This window comes from Pezoporus wallicus, unplaced genomic scaffold (genome assembly GCF_028554395.1).
Source record: "Pezoporus wallicus isolate ANWC-B61680 ecotype Strahan unplaced genomic scaffold, APGP_CSIRO_Pwel_v1 contig_8042, whole genome shotgun sequence".
Taxonomy (NCBI): domain Eukaryota; kingdom Metazoa; phylum Chordata; class Aves; order Psittaciformes; family Psittacidae; genus Pezoporus; species Pezoporus wallicus.
This window is the reverse complement of record NW_026639380.1, coordinates 3,693,004-3,708,681: the sequence shown is the minus strand read 5'-3', so window position 1 is coordinate 3,708,681 and position 15,678 is coordinate 3,693,004. Positions and strand designations below refer to the sequence as shown.

The 15,678-nt window shown below is 43.0% G+C and overlaps 1 protein-coding gene across 1 annotated transcript in view; it reads right to left on the bottom strand.

The window, feature by feature from the left end:
• The window catches only part of EFCAB2 (EF-hand calcium binding domain 2), a 33,742-nt gene extending 19,055 nt beyond the window's left edge, over positions 1-14,687 (bottom strand). The window contains exon 1 of the mRNA XM_057414525.1: positions 14,569-14,687. Coding sequence (XP_057270508.1) covers positions 14,569-14,596 — 28 coding nt within the window. The 5' untranslated portion in view covers positions 14,597-14,687. The remainder of the gene's footprint in view (positions 1-14,568) is intronic.
• Between the last annotated feature and the right edge of the window lie 991 nt (positions 14,688-15,678).

Genomic DNA, 15,678 nt, shown 5'->3' with positions numbered 1-15,678 from the left:
TTATTGGCAAGACCTTTTTGCTCTGTAGAAGAAAAGGCATACATTAGATTTTTTTCTAGTGACCTTGTTAATTCCAGAGGAAGCCTAATGTACAGTCAGACCAACATGATGAGACAGTAATTGCATGCTGTGCCCTAAAAATATTGAGGCAAGAGAATTATTTTCTTCTCTGCTATACAACTCCTATAGCATGTATGATATTATTAGACACCACAAAAGAAAGGAATAATATGATTAAGATGTAAGCTTGCAGAATATGCAATGTTGTTTTTTTGTGTTTGTGATACATAATGAAAATGCTCATTGAAAAGTCTTCATTCTGGAAAGGCAAACAGGCAAAATTTGAAGAAAAACAAGATGTTTATAAAGAAACTTGATTCCTCAAAAGATGAGATAAACTCATTCCTGAACTGCAAACTGAAGTTGACACAAAGTATTGACGGCACCAGCGGGAAATGTTACCACCTGAGTTTAGCCATTCAGATCAAATGAAGAGATAAAAGATGAAATTTGGTATAGGCCAATTCCCAACAAATGACGAGGCTAAGGTCTTCACTGACAGTAGTACCTACTCCAGTTTGCAGATCCAAGCTATGGATAATGCTTTTACTCCTGAATGAGAAGCTTCCCATGTAATCACAGATGATACTTAGGTAATCTGACTTGTAGTCTGCTTCATGTAAAAGAATACCAAAACTTAATTGGTTCCTGCAGAGGTCACATTCAAGCATTCTCCAAGAAGAAAAATGAAGTCTCAAGAACAGCAAAAGCTTTGTTCTTCCATGGTTTTCAGTATTATTGGGAACCAGCTGTACCATTGCTCCCTATTGTTTATGTTTGTCACAGCACACAGCATGTGGAAATTGGATAAAACAAGCAGACCACATCATCAGTGTTAATCAACAAAACCAGAACCCTACACTCATCATCATGTATATGAGCAACCTTGGCCTAAGAACATAATGTCATCCTATTGTCATATCTCTTCTCCTAATGGTAGTACATGTGAGAGCTAAAAAATTACCTGGTTGTTTCCTTCACATTAACTGCCTTATGGAAAACTAATAGAGAATAAAAATAAAGGGACTATATTTAAAAACAGACACACAGAATGGAGCTCTTAGAGAGGAGCAATGAGAACAATCTTTGCACAGCCCCATGGCCCATAGTGCAAACAACCATGAGAACAAAACAACCAGCAGCAAATAGGGGTTTAGAAAAAACAGTTAATTAGTTTTATGTCTGATAATAAAATACAGGCTGTCAGTTTGACGACGGCTGTGGAAAAGTTAACTGCAAAAGCTGCTTTAAATTCTGACACAAAAATACTAAACACAATTATTCCTCTTTGTCTTCTTTACATGAGACAATTGTAACATGGGCAAAATACATAATAAAGAGATGTAAAAAAGTAAGCACTACCTTGACTCCAGCTTTGGCTATAGAAATTAGATTGTTTTATAAAATTATGCTAGTAATACAAAATAAAAGAGTATAATTTAACCATAGAATTTAACCATAATGGAAATATTTTGGTTATTTCCATTAGAAGTTGATAAATATTTAAGTATCACAGAAACATGGTGGGATGGCTCCTATGAGAGGAGTGTTGGAATGGAAGGTTACAGGCTCTTTAGAAAAGACAGGCTGGGCAGGCGGGGAGGGGGAGTTGCTATTTATGCTAGGGATAGGCTGGAGAGTATGGAACTCTGCCTGGGGACAGGTGAGCAGTCAACAGAGAGTTTGTGGGTCAGGGTTAAAGGCAGAACAGCTATGGGGGACATTGCTGTGGGAACCTGTTACAGATGTCCTGATCAAAAGGACTCTGTGGATGAAGCACGCTATAGATAGATGCTTGAAGGATGGACCACTCGGTGGATAAAGAACTGGCTGGATGGCCACACACAACAAGTTGTGGTCAATGGCTCAATGTCCGGCTGGAGACCAGTAACGAGTGGTGTCCCTCAGGGATCGGTGTTGGGACTGCTGTTGTTCAACATCTTTGTGGGTGACATGGACAGTGGGATTGAGTGCACCCTCAGCTAGTTTGCCAATGACACCAAGCTGTGTGGTTCGGTTGATACCCTGGAGGGAAGGAATGCCATCCAGAGGGACCCTGACACGCTTGTGAGGTGGGCTGATGCCAACCTCATGAAGTTTAACCATGCCAAGTGCAAGGTCCTACACCTGCGTCAGAGCAATCCCAGGCACAGCCACAGGTTGAGCAGAGAAGAGATTCAGAGCAGCCTTGCGGAGAAGGACTTGGGGGTGTTGGTTCATGAGAAAATGAACATGAGCCACCTTCAGTGTGCACTCGCAGCCCAGAAAGCCAACTGTATCCTGGGCTGCATCAAAAGCAGCGTGACCAGCAGGACGAAGGAGGCGACTCTGCCCCTCTACTCTGCTCTTGGGAGACCTCACTTGGAGTATTTTGTGCAGTTCTGGTGTCCTCAACATAAAAAGGACATGGAACTGTCGGAACAAGTCCAGAGGAGGGCCACGAGGATGATCATAGAATCACAGAATAGTTAGGGATGGAAAGGACCTTAAGATCATCTAGTTCCAACCTCCCTGCCATGGGCAGGAACACCTGCCACTAAACCATGTCACCCAAGGCTCTGTCCAACCTGGCCTTGAACACTGCCAGGGATCAGGGTACTAGAGCACTTCCCACATGAAGACAGGCTGAGATGAGAAAGTTGGGGCTGTTCAGCCTGGAGAAGAGAAGGCTGCTTGGAGACCTCATAGCAGCCTTCCAGTATCTGAAGGGGACCCATAAGGATGCTGCCGAAGGACTCTTCATGGCAGGGGGGTTGGAACTAGATGACCTTAAGGTCCTTTCCAACCCTAACTACACTATGATTCTATGATAAATGCATTAAAGACTTTCAAAAATTACTTAATAACTGTGCATTTCAGCCTCAAAGTTGAAAAATGCAACAATATACTAATATGCAAAATACATCGTTTGTGATAGCTGGTGACAACTAATGGACTTAGAAGTTGACAGTAACTTTTGCTGATGAAACAAGATATCCTGGATATTACCCTAGGTTTTGATTCTTCAGTAGGTGGCATTTTAAATGCCATGGCATTCTAATTTACCACAGATTCAGATGTCTTAATTCACGTGGGAACCAAAACTAACAAAACTAATGAAGCAACTAACAAACTAACTCAACTGTTCAGAAACAAAATGTAGAAACTACTGCTACTTTGATAAACAGGCAAGATTGTAGTTGCTCATAAAAGTCTTAATCTAACTGACACTATAACGTGGAACAAAACAGGCCACATCAAGCTAGGAAAGAAGCCATTAACAGTCAATGCCTTTCATCACCTAGTACATCCAAAGGTGTTTAAATCCATCCTTCACACTGCGTCCAAAACACAGTTCATATTAAAGTGTCACTAATTTGAAAGGGAATATCCACTATTCATAAAGTTCTTGTCCTCATTATCTCCCCAGAGGTGTTGGAGTCATGGTGAATCTTAGCTATTGCCCTCCCTTCCGGATCAAATACGTTTCATTAACAGAAAAATACATTTCTTTCCCTCATGGGAAAAGGCCATCGAAGTCATATTAATGCTGCTACTTCTGGTTGCTCTTGCAAGATGCCACTGTTTTGCCTGGTCTGTGCTGGGCGAACTACCCCCACACTGGTCCGCAGAGATCACTCTGCATCTTCAGTACTTGATAACTCATACCTATCTGCTCTGAGTCATAATGACACAACAGCTTGAACAGCTGCTACGTTAAACCTGCCTCCCACATCCTTACCAGGATCCTGTTCGCTTGCTCTGTCCAGAGCCTGCACTGTGTTTCTTAAAGCCAAGGGATGCAGATGGCAAAGTATGTCAACATGAAGCCCCAGCGGAACTACAACCACTGCCTGGGCTTGCTGCAGATAATGTATTTGCCTGTGGGAATGGAGAAGGGCAAATTACAAGGGATACCCTTGCTCCCTCCACAAATTCCTTAACAGATGCTTGCTGTAACACAGAATTGTCCATATGTTGAATGGGACCAATAAACACATATTTTCTGCATCACTTCCTATACTATGACCCTTACAGCCTCCTTGTTCCAAGGCTTCTGAAACAAAAGCATTCATTTTCCTGGTTCCACACAGCTCTTTCTGGAGGTCCTCAGAATGGAGAATTGCAATTTGTTTCAAAGAAATAAAAGGCATAAGGACTTTACACACAAAACACAAGCCAAACTAAACTTACTCAAACTATTTATAACCAAGCAGAATTTGCAAGTGAAGGGAAGAGGGGCAGGGTTAGCATTGGCTGAGTGGGACTGGTTCCTAGGAGTCCTTCTAATGGCATATTGTGCTTCTTACAGTTTGTACAACTCCAGTGCTCTTCAGGGCTGGACATGTGGCAAGTTTGCTCGTGAGGAAGGCATATGGAAAACAGACTGTGAGTTTTGTGCCATTGAAGACAAAAATCATCAGCGTGTGCTGAAGATGTGGTAAGGGATATGACTCTGCCCTTCCTACTAGCTGCCTGGGCTCCTTACACAGCAATGAACACAGGCAGAGGTGGCTGACACTGCTTGTCAACTCTGCTCACTTTCCCCTGGAGGACGTCCAGCATAGCACCTATTTGCTCTGCTGAACCTCCTTTCCCAGCTTTATGCTTTTGGCATCATAATCTTCGCTTCTCTTCATGTGCTGCATGTGATTAGTCTCTCCCCTGCCCTACAGACAAGAAAATCCTTCCTTCCTGCTGCTCAAATTGTTCCTGAGCAGCTTGTTGGTGAGGGCAAGTTCAGTCTGCACAAACCCGAGATGTACTGGGGAAGGAATCTACAGTCATATGGTTTGCTAAGGAAAAATCCATTCCCTTGGAGGCACCTCTTCTGAGTGATTCCGCACAGGTACATAACAATCCATGTCAGTGACAGTACTTCAAGTATCCCAGGAAAAGCTCAACGAAATATGCCTTGATGTTTTTCCTGTACACACTCTGTGCAGATATGCTACATCTGCACATATATCTATATATGCTGGAGCACCAGTCTTCGTGATCATCAGCAGAGAAGCCTGCAATCCTGCGAAATGACCAAGGAACACTACCTAGCTGTACTCAGCTAGAGTTCAAACCTGAAGCTCTGTCTGAGGTTTGATGGGTGCTCAACTGTTCCATTTTTTCATTTTTATTTTTTTCTGGTGGGGTGATGTGGAAGAAGTCCTTTCTACCGTCATTGGACAGAATAAATTGTGATTTGCTCTGTATAGGCCGAAGAGGAGAAATGGAGGTGCGGTGGCTGGCTGATTGGCATGACCATGCACCTGGTATGTAGCATGCATCATGTTCCAGGTCAAACAAATTAAGGTGAGACAGACTCTGGCAGGGATTCCTGCCTCACCACAAGCTCAGGCAGCTGCCCATAGCAGCACCTAGCTGAGATGGGCTAGTCCAGGCCTTGGAAATGGAAGTATGCAGGCTGGGGCCAGGACCTGGCTACAGCACTAGATTCTCCTGCTGATGAAGTGTTATGGACCCAGCAGCATGCCCATTAAAAAAAAAGTCAGAAAAGAAAACCGCAAGTTGGCCTAATTCAAGTTAAAACTGAAAGACATTTTGACACATTTTCTAGTGAGTAATTTGTAAGCCATGCTACAGCATTCCTCTAACATCTGCAAGGAAAAAAGTTCAGCAGAGGCTGTCACCTACTGCCTTGGTGGTGGTACTAGGCAGAAGCCCTTCCGTTAGGAAATGGCCATGCAGGTTAATTCCTCACATACGCAGCAGCACAGGCAAGTTTTCTGCTCTCTGTTCTGACCAGCCAGGATGACACTGTGCTGAAGGATTACTAGATGTAGGTAGCAGGGAAATGCACAAGCACATACCTGGCACTCAGCCCTTCTCCAGCTCCAACTTGATGATGTTCTGCTGCTTCTCTAAGGACTGCATGTAGCAATATCTGGCCACAGCCCCGAGCTCCTCCTGCCATCCCCAACTGTCCCCCGGCTGTTGGGAATACTGCAGCTAGCACCCAGTGATAAACACATTGCTGTGCAACTTCATAGCTCCATCTTGCACCTTTCCCTATAACTACAGCTTATAGATTTTCATCGCCCCGAGTACAAAGCCTCTCTGAGCTCTGAAACAGTCAATAGTGAGAGCTAATGCCTTGACCTGGCCTTCTTAAGCACCTTATTCCTTGGATCCTAACCCACTGTCACCCCTGTATTAAACAGTGCAGGGTCATGCTGTGAACAGTAACAAACAGCACATTGCCTATATCCTCTGGAGAATACATAGCACTGGGAAACAGAAGGAATGCGTGCGGGTTATGCCCCGTGTATGCCCAAACCTTAGATAAAAAGCAGGGATAATCTCTTAGCACTTGAAAGAATCTGGAGTCATTGTCATTTACATCAGAAATGCTTGGCAGGCCTCCCAGGCATCTTTTAAAATACAACAGCACCTACCCTGACCATCCATAGTGGTTTTCCTCTTCCCAGGTTTCACACAAGCCTGTCTGCCCACACTTTGTGCACTTGTTGCTGCAGAGTGCTTGTAGAAAAGCCAATTTCTTTCCCCCCCACCCTAATATTTGGTCATGTGTTGAAACTTTTTTTTTTTTCTCAAACCTGGTTTGCCTTTTTGCACTACTTGGGGGGGAAGGGTTGGATGAGACAGTCCTCAAGACTCTGGCATGAAGCAGTTACAGGACAGAAAAAACTACTGAGTCCTGGGTCATAACAATACACATTTTCATCTGATAAGCTGTCAAACATTTTATGTTAAGAGTTGCTGTAACATTTTTAGAGCAACAATCAGGTCACAGCATGAAATGTTCAACTACAGCTCTCAGGACCCACAGCCATGCTGCTTTAGTTCCACAGGCCTCACAACTGTTGCAGATTATTCCTTTGGAAGCAGCATGCAATAAGGACTCTTGGGAAGAAACATGTATCCAAATTGGACCTAACAGGTCTTAATAACAACTTACATTTCAGCAAGCCAAGCACATCATCATTTTGCAGGTACACAAATGGTGGCTGAGTCTGACTTCACAAAAGCCTGGAGCTTCATGAGCCAAAGCAGCAAGCTCTGGATAGTATCACTCACCCTAATACTGTACACAGGTCCAGCTCTGACAGCAAAGCTCTCCTTCTTCTAGCTGGTGTCCACAGACAAGCTGCCAAATACTTGCCATTGCAAACAACCGACACTGAGAGCATGCCTTGTCACACTAACTTGCAGAAGGATGGGGGGAAATCATTTCCTTTTGATATAAAGATCATCTCGTCTGAGCAGAGGATCTGGAGATATGCCTCCAGTCACGCAAAGAAAACAAGGAAGCCCCATCCATGCATAGATCTGGGTTGCCTCCTGTATTTCTGTAATTCACTGATAATATGCAATTAATATCTTACACTTCTCTTGAAGAAAGTCATGATGTTTTCCTTCCTATAGTGAAATGAAAGCACTTGACATTTGTTAACCTGTAAAAAAATTATGACACCTTTTTTAAAGGCAATATTGGCTGCATGCAGTCTCCCTTTTCATAAGGCAGAGGTAAGCTCAAGCATAAATCTCCATTAAGGACATTTTGCACATCCCTGAAATCCCAACTCTGGCAGTTGTACCAGTCAGCACTTCAGCTGCAGTTCAGAGCTGGCAAAAACAGTAATCTCCACTGTCGCAATTTGTTCCATATCTTTCATCTCAGACACACCTGGGATATAATGAAAAAGTTATGTCTAGCCCATACTTACATTCTCTTTCATCACTAACAGCAAACTGCCCTGCAAGGATATATAGGTCTCCTGGTGATGCTGAGAGGAAGACGCTGCCGAAAAGGAAGAGCATACATAGGCTGGGACACTGCAACGGAATACAACCCATGCTGCTATGCTGTGTGGTCACATAAGGCATTTGTCTCTGTTTTTTTCCAGGACTCTGCACAGTGCTGGCCCCAGAAGCAGATGGCAGAGTCACAAAAGACAACTCTGACCCCACAGCCCTGACACATATGAACTATCCAAAGCTCCACCAAAATGCCATAGTGCACAGGGTGCTGTGTGCCCCACAGCAGCAGCTCGCTGCCAGTGAGGTGGGATGGCCCCAAAGGGCACTGTGTAAACTTGTCACCAACAGTGTGCATGTACACCTAATTGCATGTGTGGCAGCACCACACGCCTCATAAACTGAATATGCCTGCTAGAGTGTCTCTGCACACTGATTGCTCAAGTGGTCAGGAAGCAGGGACAAGAATCAAGTGGATATTAGCACTCTGAGAAGTAATTTACTTTAAACGTAAACCATTATAAGGTTTAACTAGAGCACCACAGTAGCACTACTAGAATATAGCAGTTTGTAAACCACCTTCTCTTGAAAGAACTGTAACTGCCTACAATGTAATGAGAGAATGAGGGGTTTTAACTACAACTTTAATACATGTTGTTCATATCACAAACCCTTCAATTTGCCTGACAGGATCTCAAATGGGTTAAAAAAAAAATACAGTTCCTAGACTGGTTGCAAATTTATCTACAGTAGCCTGGCTGAGGGCTTTGACCAAGCAAAGGAAAAAGGTTACAGTGAAACAAAATGGCAAGGGATTACCAGGGTTTGCTGCAGCTGCTTGATTTTTAAGGGCCTGTCTTGAAAGTATCACTTACGGTGCTGAACAACTTTCTTTATATATCATGAATGAATACTATCCTCCAATTTTCTTTTTGTTTGCCTAAGCATAATATTCTGAATCTGAACAGCATTTCAGCTGACAAATTTAAGTAATTTACATTTATCATCAATGACGAGTAAGACTTATTTATGTAACTGTCTAAGTCAGGCTAAACTAAAGGAGAAAACGGTCAAACAGGAAAGAAAAAAAAGGATACAAACTCTTTATAGGTAAATTTCAGAATTCATGTCCAATTTTCAACCTGATCATAGGCAGGAACGGTCCAGAACCTCCTGTGACCTTACTCCAGCAATACAATAATCCTGACTGGTTTTAAGATGAAACTTGGTAAGCTTGTGAAAACTATGGTTGTTAACACCTCAACCATACCTCCATGGCAGGAAGAGCAGCAGCAGGATTTGGCTGGGGCAGAGCAGTGGTGTGACCAGCACTTCTGGCTGCATGGTCACCTCCCACCTCAGGGATAAACCTGAGCCACCTCCCACCTCAGGGATAAACCTGAGCCACCTCCCAGCTCAGGGATAAACCCTGAGCACATCTGACAACAGGCTCATGTCAGACCCCTGCTGCCTGAAAGACCATTTCCCTTCCCCAGCCTTTAGCCACCTTTCATTGCCAATAGCAGTATCTGCTCAGACAAAATAGCGGTACTCCTAAATTGTGAAAAAAAACAAACCCAACCCCTCAGATCTGAGAATTAGTATGTAGACATGGAAATTCTTAATAACACATTAACTATTGTTGAAAAGATAATTTGTGGGAGCTCTCAAGCTCCCTCTCAGCGCTGTGTATGTGCTAGTTGGCATTGTTTAAAAGACGAAAGAGTTTAAAGACTTCCTGCAAACCAGGCAATTTTTTATTCAATAAGCTAGAGTAAGAGCCAAACTAAAAAGTTGTGCCATTTTATGAACCACGGGAACAAGAAACCTGTCAATCTGCAGCTACCTATTCTACATACCTATTCTACATCCATTTGAGATCAACTTTAAGTACAGGAGTACAGCCAAGAGGATCCAATCTACAGCCTGTGTTTCTCTATGGGAGAGGGACATAATTTATTTTTTTCTTCACTCTGAAATAAGTACAAATATTAAAACACACCTCTGATGTCAAGGTGCAAGTTAAACTGCTTTACAGTCTAATAAAAGCTATAAACTTTTCTACTAGTGTAATTTCTCACAGCAGTGTCCACAAGATGATATAAAAATATAGTGTTCATCTGTAAATTCCACTGTGATAAAACTGATTTCCTAAGTGATTTCATATATTCAGACTTTCTTCTAGAGCTGAAATATTACTTGCTTGAGCCTTGCGAAAGCTGCTTATTCTTAACAACCCATACTAATTTTGTATTATTTCCCATAAATGAAACACTGCCACTTTTTAAATCAGAGATAATTTGTTTGATGGACTACTTTAGCCTGAAGGTTTATTGTAAGTGTGACTGTGAAATCCACAGCTTCCGTACCTTTCAAACATTGATGCTTATTTGCAAAACCCTCAACAATACATTTTTTAATCCTCAATACAGCAAGACCCTTAAATGTACTCACGTGCTTAAACGTCATGTGCATCATGTTATCCCATTCAGTGGGATTCCCCAAAGTCATAAAGAGCTTAAGCACTTTCCCGTGCCAGATTTAAAACTCTTATGTTAATTAAGTGAGCTCTGAGCAGAATTAATGGTTACAACTGCCTACAGTACTTATGGCAGCTACTTGACTCTCCAAGCTTGGACGTGCAACTTCATCAAAACAGAATGAGCAGTGGCAGCACATTTTCAATATCTCTACTGATACAGAATCCAGGCGGAGCCATGTGCCATGGAAAAGGAAGGATTAGACCCTACATCCAGACACAGCAGGGCACATGAAGCAGGAGCAGCTCTTCTTCTTTGCCAGAAGGTAAAAGTTGAATGCGAAATGTAGCTAGTTCTCACCAAATGTAAGCTCCAAGTACATCTCCGATTTCACCAGCATGCCATGCAGCAAACTGGGGCAATTAGAGAGAGATAAATATGTATGATTGAACAGTTACTGTATTTACATAAGACACTAAACTTGGGGTGAAAACTCTTTCCCCTCTCCACTAACAACCTTCATGTGATTGTTCTGTGAGTGGGGAAGAAGACCTGTGAAACCTGATTACATACTACAGCTGTAACTCAAACTACCAAGAACAACTACTAACCATTTGCCAGAGAAAATCATCATAGTAGAATGGTTATTCTCCATGTCTGTAGGTCTTCACACCATAATCTTTCTGGAAGACATCTGTTATCCAGAAATAGTTACTTGGTTTCAAATGGAAATACATGGGTGAACCAGAGCTCAGACTATTTAATACAGAATCACAGAATCAACTAGGTTGGAAAAGATCTTTAAGATCCTCAAGTCTAATCATTACCCCAGGACCACCACTAGACCATGTCACTAAGGGCCTCGTCTACAAGGTTTTTGAACACTTCCAAGGATAGTGATTCCACTGCTTTCCTGGACAGCCTATTCCAATGCCTAACTCCCTTTTTGGTGAAGAAATTTTTTCAAATATCCAATCGAAACCTCCCTTGGTGCAGCTTGAGGCCATTACCTCTTGTTCTAGCACTTGTTACTTGGGATAAGAGACTGACCTTCACCTCACTACAACCTCCTTTCAGGTAGTTGTAGAGAGTGGTAAGGTCTCTCCCGAGCCTTCTCTTCTCCAGACAAAACAATCCCAGTTCCCTCAGCTGTCCCTCATAAGACTTATTCTCCAGACCCTTCACCAGCTTCGCTGCCCTTTTCTGGACCCACTCCAGCACCTCATTATCTCTCTTACAGTGACAGGCCCAGAACTGAAAGTAGTATTTGAAGTGCAGCCCCACCAGTACAGGAGGATGATCACTTCCCTAGTCCTGATGGCCACCCTGTTTCTGATAGATGCCAAGATATACATCCCTTTGGATTAAGATTCATGACTTATTAATCTCATTTTAAATGTGAGCTATCTTGCACAAAGAATATGGTCTTAGAAAAACTCTAATACTGATCAATTACATAATGATATAGGAACACTGAGTGTTCTTTCCTTTATGTACTTCCATGTGATTTCTTAAATCCCAGCTGGATAAAAATATGTCCTGTCTTCTGTCTAGTTCTACTTCAGGCACTCCCAGAATGACATTTTGCTTTCACGTTTTAGTAATATTAGTATTGAGATCAGAGATATTAAAACTTAGAAAATCTGACATGCTATGTCAAAGTACAAAGACAGTATCTGAGAGCAAATGGAAGAACAGACAGACTGAATTAAGTAGCAGAAAAAGGGAAAGAATGATAGGAGGGAAGATAGCAAATATACAGAAGAGAAAGATTAAGCAAACATTATAGTGTAATCAGATGGGTATGAAGAAAAAACATTAAACAATGTTGAAAGCATAAATTAGGGATATAAATTCATACATAAAATATGAAGCTAGAGATAGTATGGGTGTGATCCCATTAACACTTATGCACATACAAGATTTTATTCATAAGACTTGCATAAGTTAGGGGGGTAATACTCATGTGAGTAACATGATGTACAAGAGGATTTTGGCCTTGTGTACATCATGTACATGTGTAAAAACATTTAAGCAGGCATTTAACTCTGATAGGGCCTGAGGGAAACTTTCACCATGAAAGCTGGTGGAACTGAAATTCTGCAAAGAACTGAGAGGAATACCCTAAAGACTAGTTATTTGACAATACAACTAAGGTTATCATTCTGTTTGAAGCATAAGAAAGTAAAAGTTGCAGTTTGCACAGATGTTCAAGACCGGGTTGGACGAGGCCTTGGGTGATATAATTTAGTGTAAGGTGTCCCTGCCCATGGCATGGGGGTTGGAACTAGATGATCTTAAGGTCCTTTCCAACCCTAATTATTCTATGATTCTATGTGGAACACATGTCTGAAAGAAAGCATGATCAATGTGTGAATCCAGAAGCAGGGAATCCTCATTAACCCTCTAACTGCTATCTGCAAGAAGTCTACTAGTAACTCTAAATGGGTGTAATGGCCTTAACTCTTATGGGATTACTTCTGCAGTTTAATGAGACACTGACTGTTGGTTTACTTCAGCCCTGTCTGTAATAATGAGACACCTTTATAGGGCAATAAGCAGCTGGTTTGCCAATAACAGACCGGGATTCTTGTGAGTGGCAGAAGCTCAGTCAGACACCTTGTCTGTTTGGTACAATTTATTGTACTCATTCTACAGGCAGGAAAACAAAGCCCAGTATGTCACTTTCCATAACCCATTGGGAAGTCTGGTAGGGCCAGGAATGGCATTTCTGGATCAAGGTCATTTAGGATAACAGCACAATTTTCCACTAGAAGATTATGTTAAAAAAAATGAATTAAAAAAAAAAAAAAAAAACAAAAAACAAAAACACCAAAAAAAAAAAAAAAAAAAAAGAGTCTGCCTCCAGTAATACAGTAAATTTCTTACAAAGTATTCTCAATGTGAAACTACAAAAACAGCATTAAAAGCCATTAATCAAACAACCAACCCCCCATGACCTTCCTTCTCCAAGAGCTCCTGCCTGTGGATTGACAAAATGATGCAAAATCTCAGTATTTTACATATGGGTGCCCGAAATATATGGAGCCAGAATGTTCCAGTATTACTGTTATCCTGCCAGAATACTAGATTCCTTCTTCTCAGATGGTTCTGCAGACTTCTAGGCTGTTATCCTACCATCTCTATCTACCTCTGCCAGCACTGTGCCTCAGCTTCATTTGCAAAACTGGAAATAGCAAAAAATATTCTTCCACAAGACTAAACAAAAATTAAAAACAATATAAAAGGCATGATACTTTAGAACAGTCCTCACTGAAGCTACATCAGTCTTATTTCTTCACTTCTGCAAGACGTGCTGCAGAAGGCAGCTAGAAATACTTCTACCAAAATCAAATTACTAATTTAGCACCATCTACAGCAACTATTTATACAGGACTTTTCTATGGCATACATTGGGATTTTTCCTAAACAATACAAAACCATCCATTATTTAGAGTATTTTAAATACAATGTTCAGAATTTGCAAACTATTACAACATACACGAGTTTACTTATGGAAAGGACAGATTTTAGAAGTCACAATATTGTGAGTTTTACAGAAAGTATGTTTTCCTTGAAATGACACTTGAATACCCTTGCAAGAGAAACTACCTTTAGCCTGTAAAGTGCAGTTTCTGGCAACACTCCCTAAAGTAGAACACACTTGCCTCTAAAAATAAGCCATGGTGCTATCAGCAGCACAGATTATTTTTTCCTGGCAGAGAGAGCCCGATGCATCCACAAATGACTGCAAGCGGTGATGACCAACTGGCTCCAGCAGCTGGTTCAGCCGTCACAGCTGCCCTGGAAGCCACCCTCCTGTGTGACAGGGCGGTGGGCCCCACCACCATCAACTCCAGGTGCTCCCTGCATGGCAGTAGCACAACCGTAAGGCTGTCAGCTCCCATGGCCATCGCCCACGGGTGGCATTGGCCACGGGTGGCATTGCAGCAGGCGGCTGGCGGCATCCCCTTGGCTCTGAGCTGGGGGCAGGCCTGAAGTGGAGACACCGGTGTGGACACCTTGAACGGGATCGGGGGCTCAGGGGGTGTGTTTATCCGCGTGTGTAAGTAGGTACGTGTGCATGCATAGGCATAAATGCGCGCACACACGCACGTATATGACTGTGTCCGTCAGTGAATGCCCCTGTGCCATCCTGGCACCAGCCCCGGCCAGGGCAGACCGCGTCGGCTACCGCCTCTCCCGCCGCCAGACGCAGGAAGCCGTGGCGAGGCGGGTCCCCTTCGGCCGGTGCCCGGCCCCCCCGGCCCTCCCGTACATTCCTCCGGGCAGGAGGCCCCGGTCCTGGCCTTACCCTCACCGTTCCCCTCCTTCTCCGCCATGGCAGCAGCCTCGCGCCGTCGCCATGGCGACGCGGGCCTGACGGGGCCTCTGCTCCCTCCGGCTGCCAGCGGCCTGCTTGCCGGGCCGGGCCGGGCCGGGCCGGGCTGAAAGCGCTTTCCTTGCGGCCTTCGCAGCCTGCTAGCGTTCACAGCAAGGGAAGGGGGATGGAGGCAGACCGCTGGAGGCTCTGCGTGCAGGCTCAGTGCCGCACTGGGCAGGGTGCCGCGGCCACAGTCCCCCCACAAAATGTGAATGAAGCCCAAAATGTGCATGCCGGTGAGGAGGTCCAGGCTCGGTCTGTGTCCCCGGCACGGGGCCCCACACCACCTCACGCTGGTGTTTCGGGCATCGCTCCCCATTGTGCTGAAGAGATGGAAAAGGTGATCAAAACCCGCATCTATTCTATGAGGTGGAGGCCCTTAAATGAGCAGCTTAATCCTGCCCCTTCACAGTACCCCTCTTCTCCTAAAAATAGTTTTCCCAGCAATTGCTGAGATTTTCATGTATTTGAGCTTTAGGAAGTGAAAGAACATTTTATTCTAAATACCATCACGCCAAAACAGCTAAAATATTCTGTCTTAGTGATATTAAATAAAACTGTGCAGTTTAAATTTAGCTGTTTTAGCAGACACACTTGCTATGCCTGCTTCTTCTGACTCTAAAACAACTGTGAAAGTAGAAAAAAATATAAATATTAATATTCTGGCAAAATGAAATCATATATTCATAGAAAATAAATATTTATGAAATTCTTAGAACTAAACCTTGTCCTCACCACAGCAGGTGCTTGCTTGTTGGATCTTAAATTTTTGCAAAGCCCATTTGGATGAGTCTTCCTCCACCTCTCAAAGTTATGATATGCGCAGTGGAAGCCTGAAATTAAAGCAAAACAACCCACATTGAACCCAAATAGGGCTTCTTTGCTTTAGAATAGTCACCTTTTTATAAATTTTAACATTTGCTATTTGCCTTTCAGCCACTTCTTTCTGCATTTTTATTGAGCGTGGCTCAGAGTAAGGAGGTTATAAAAGATACCCAAGAGAATACATCTTTACTGGGAGAACAGCTGATTATGTTAACA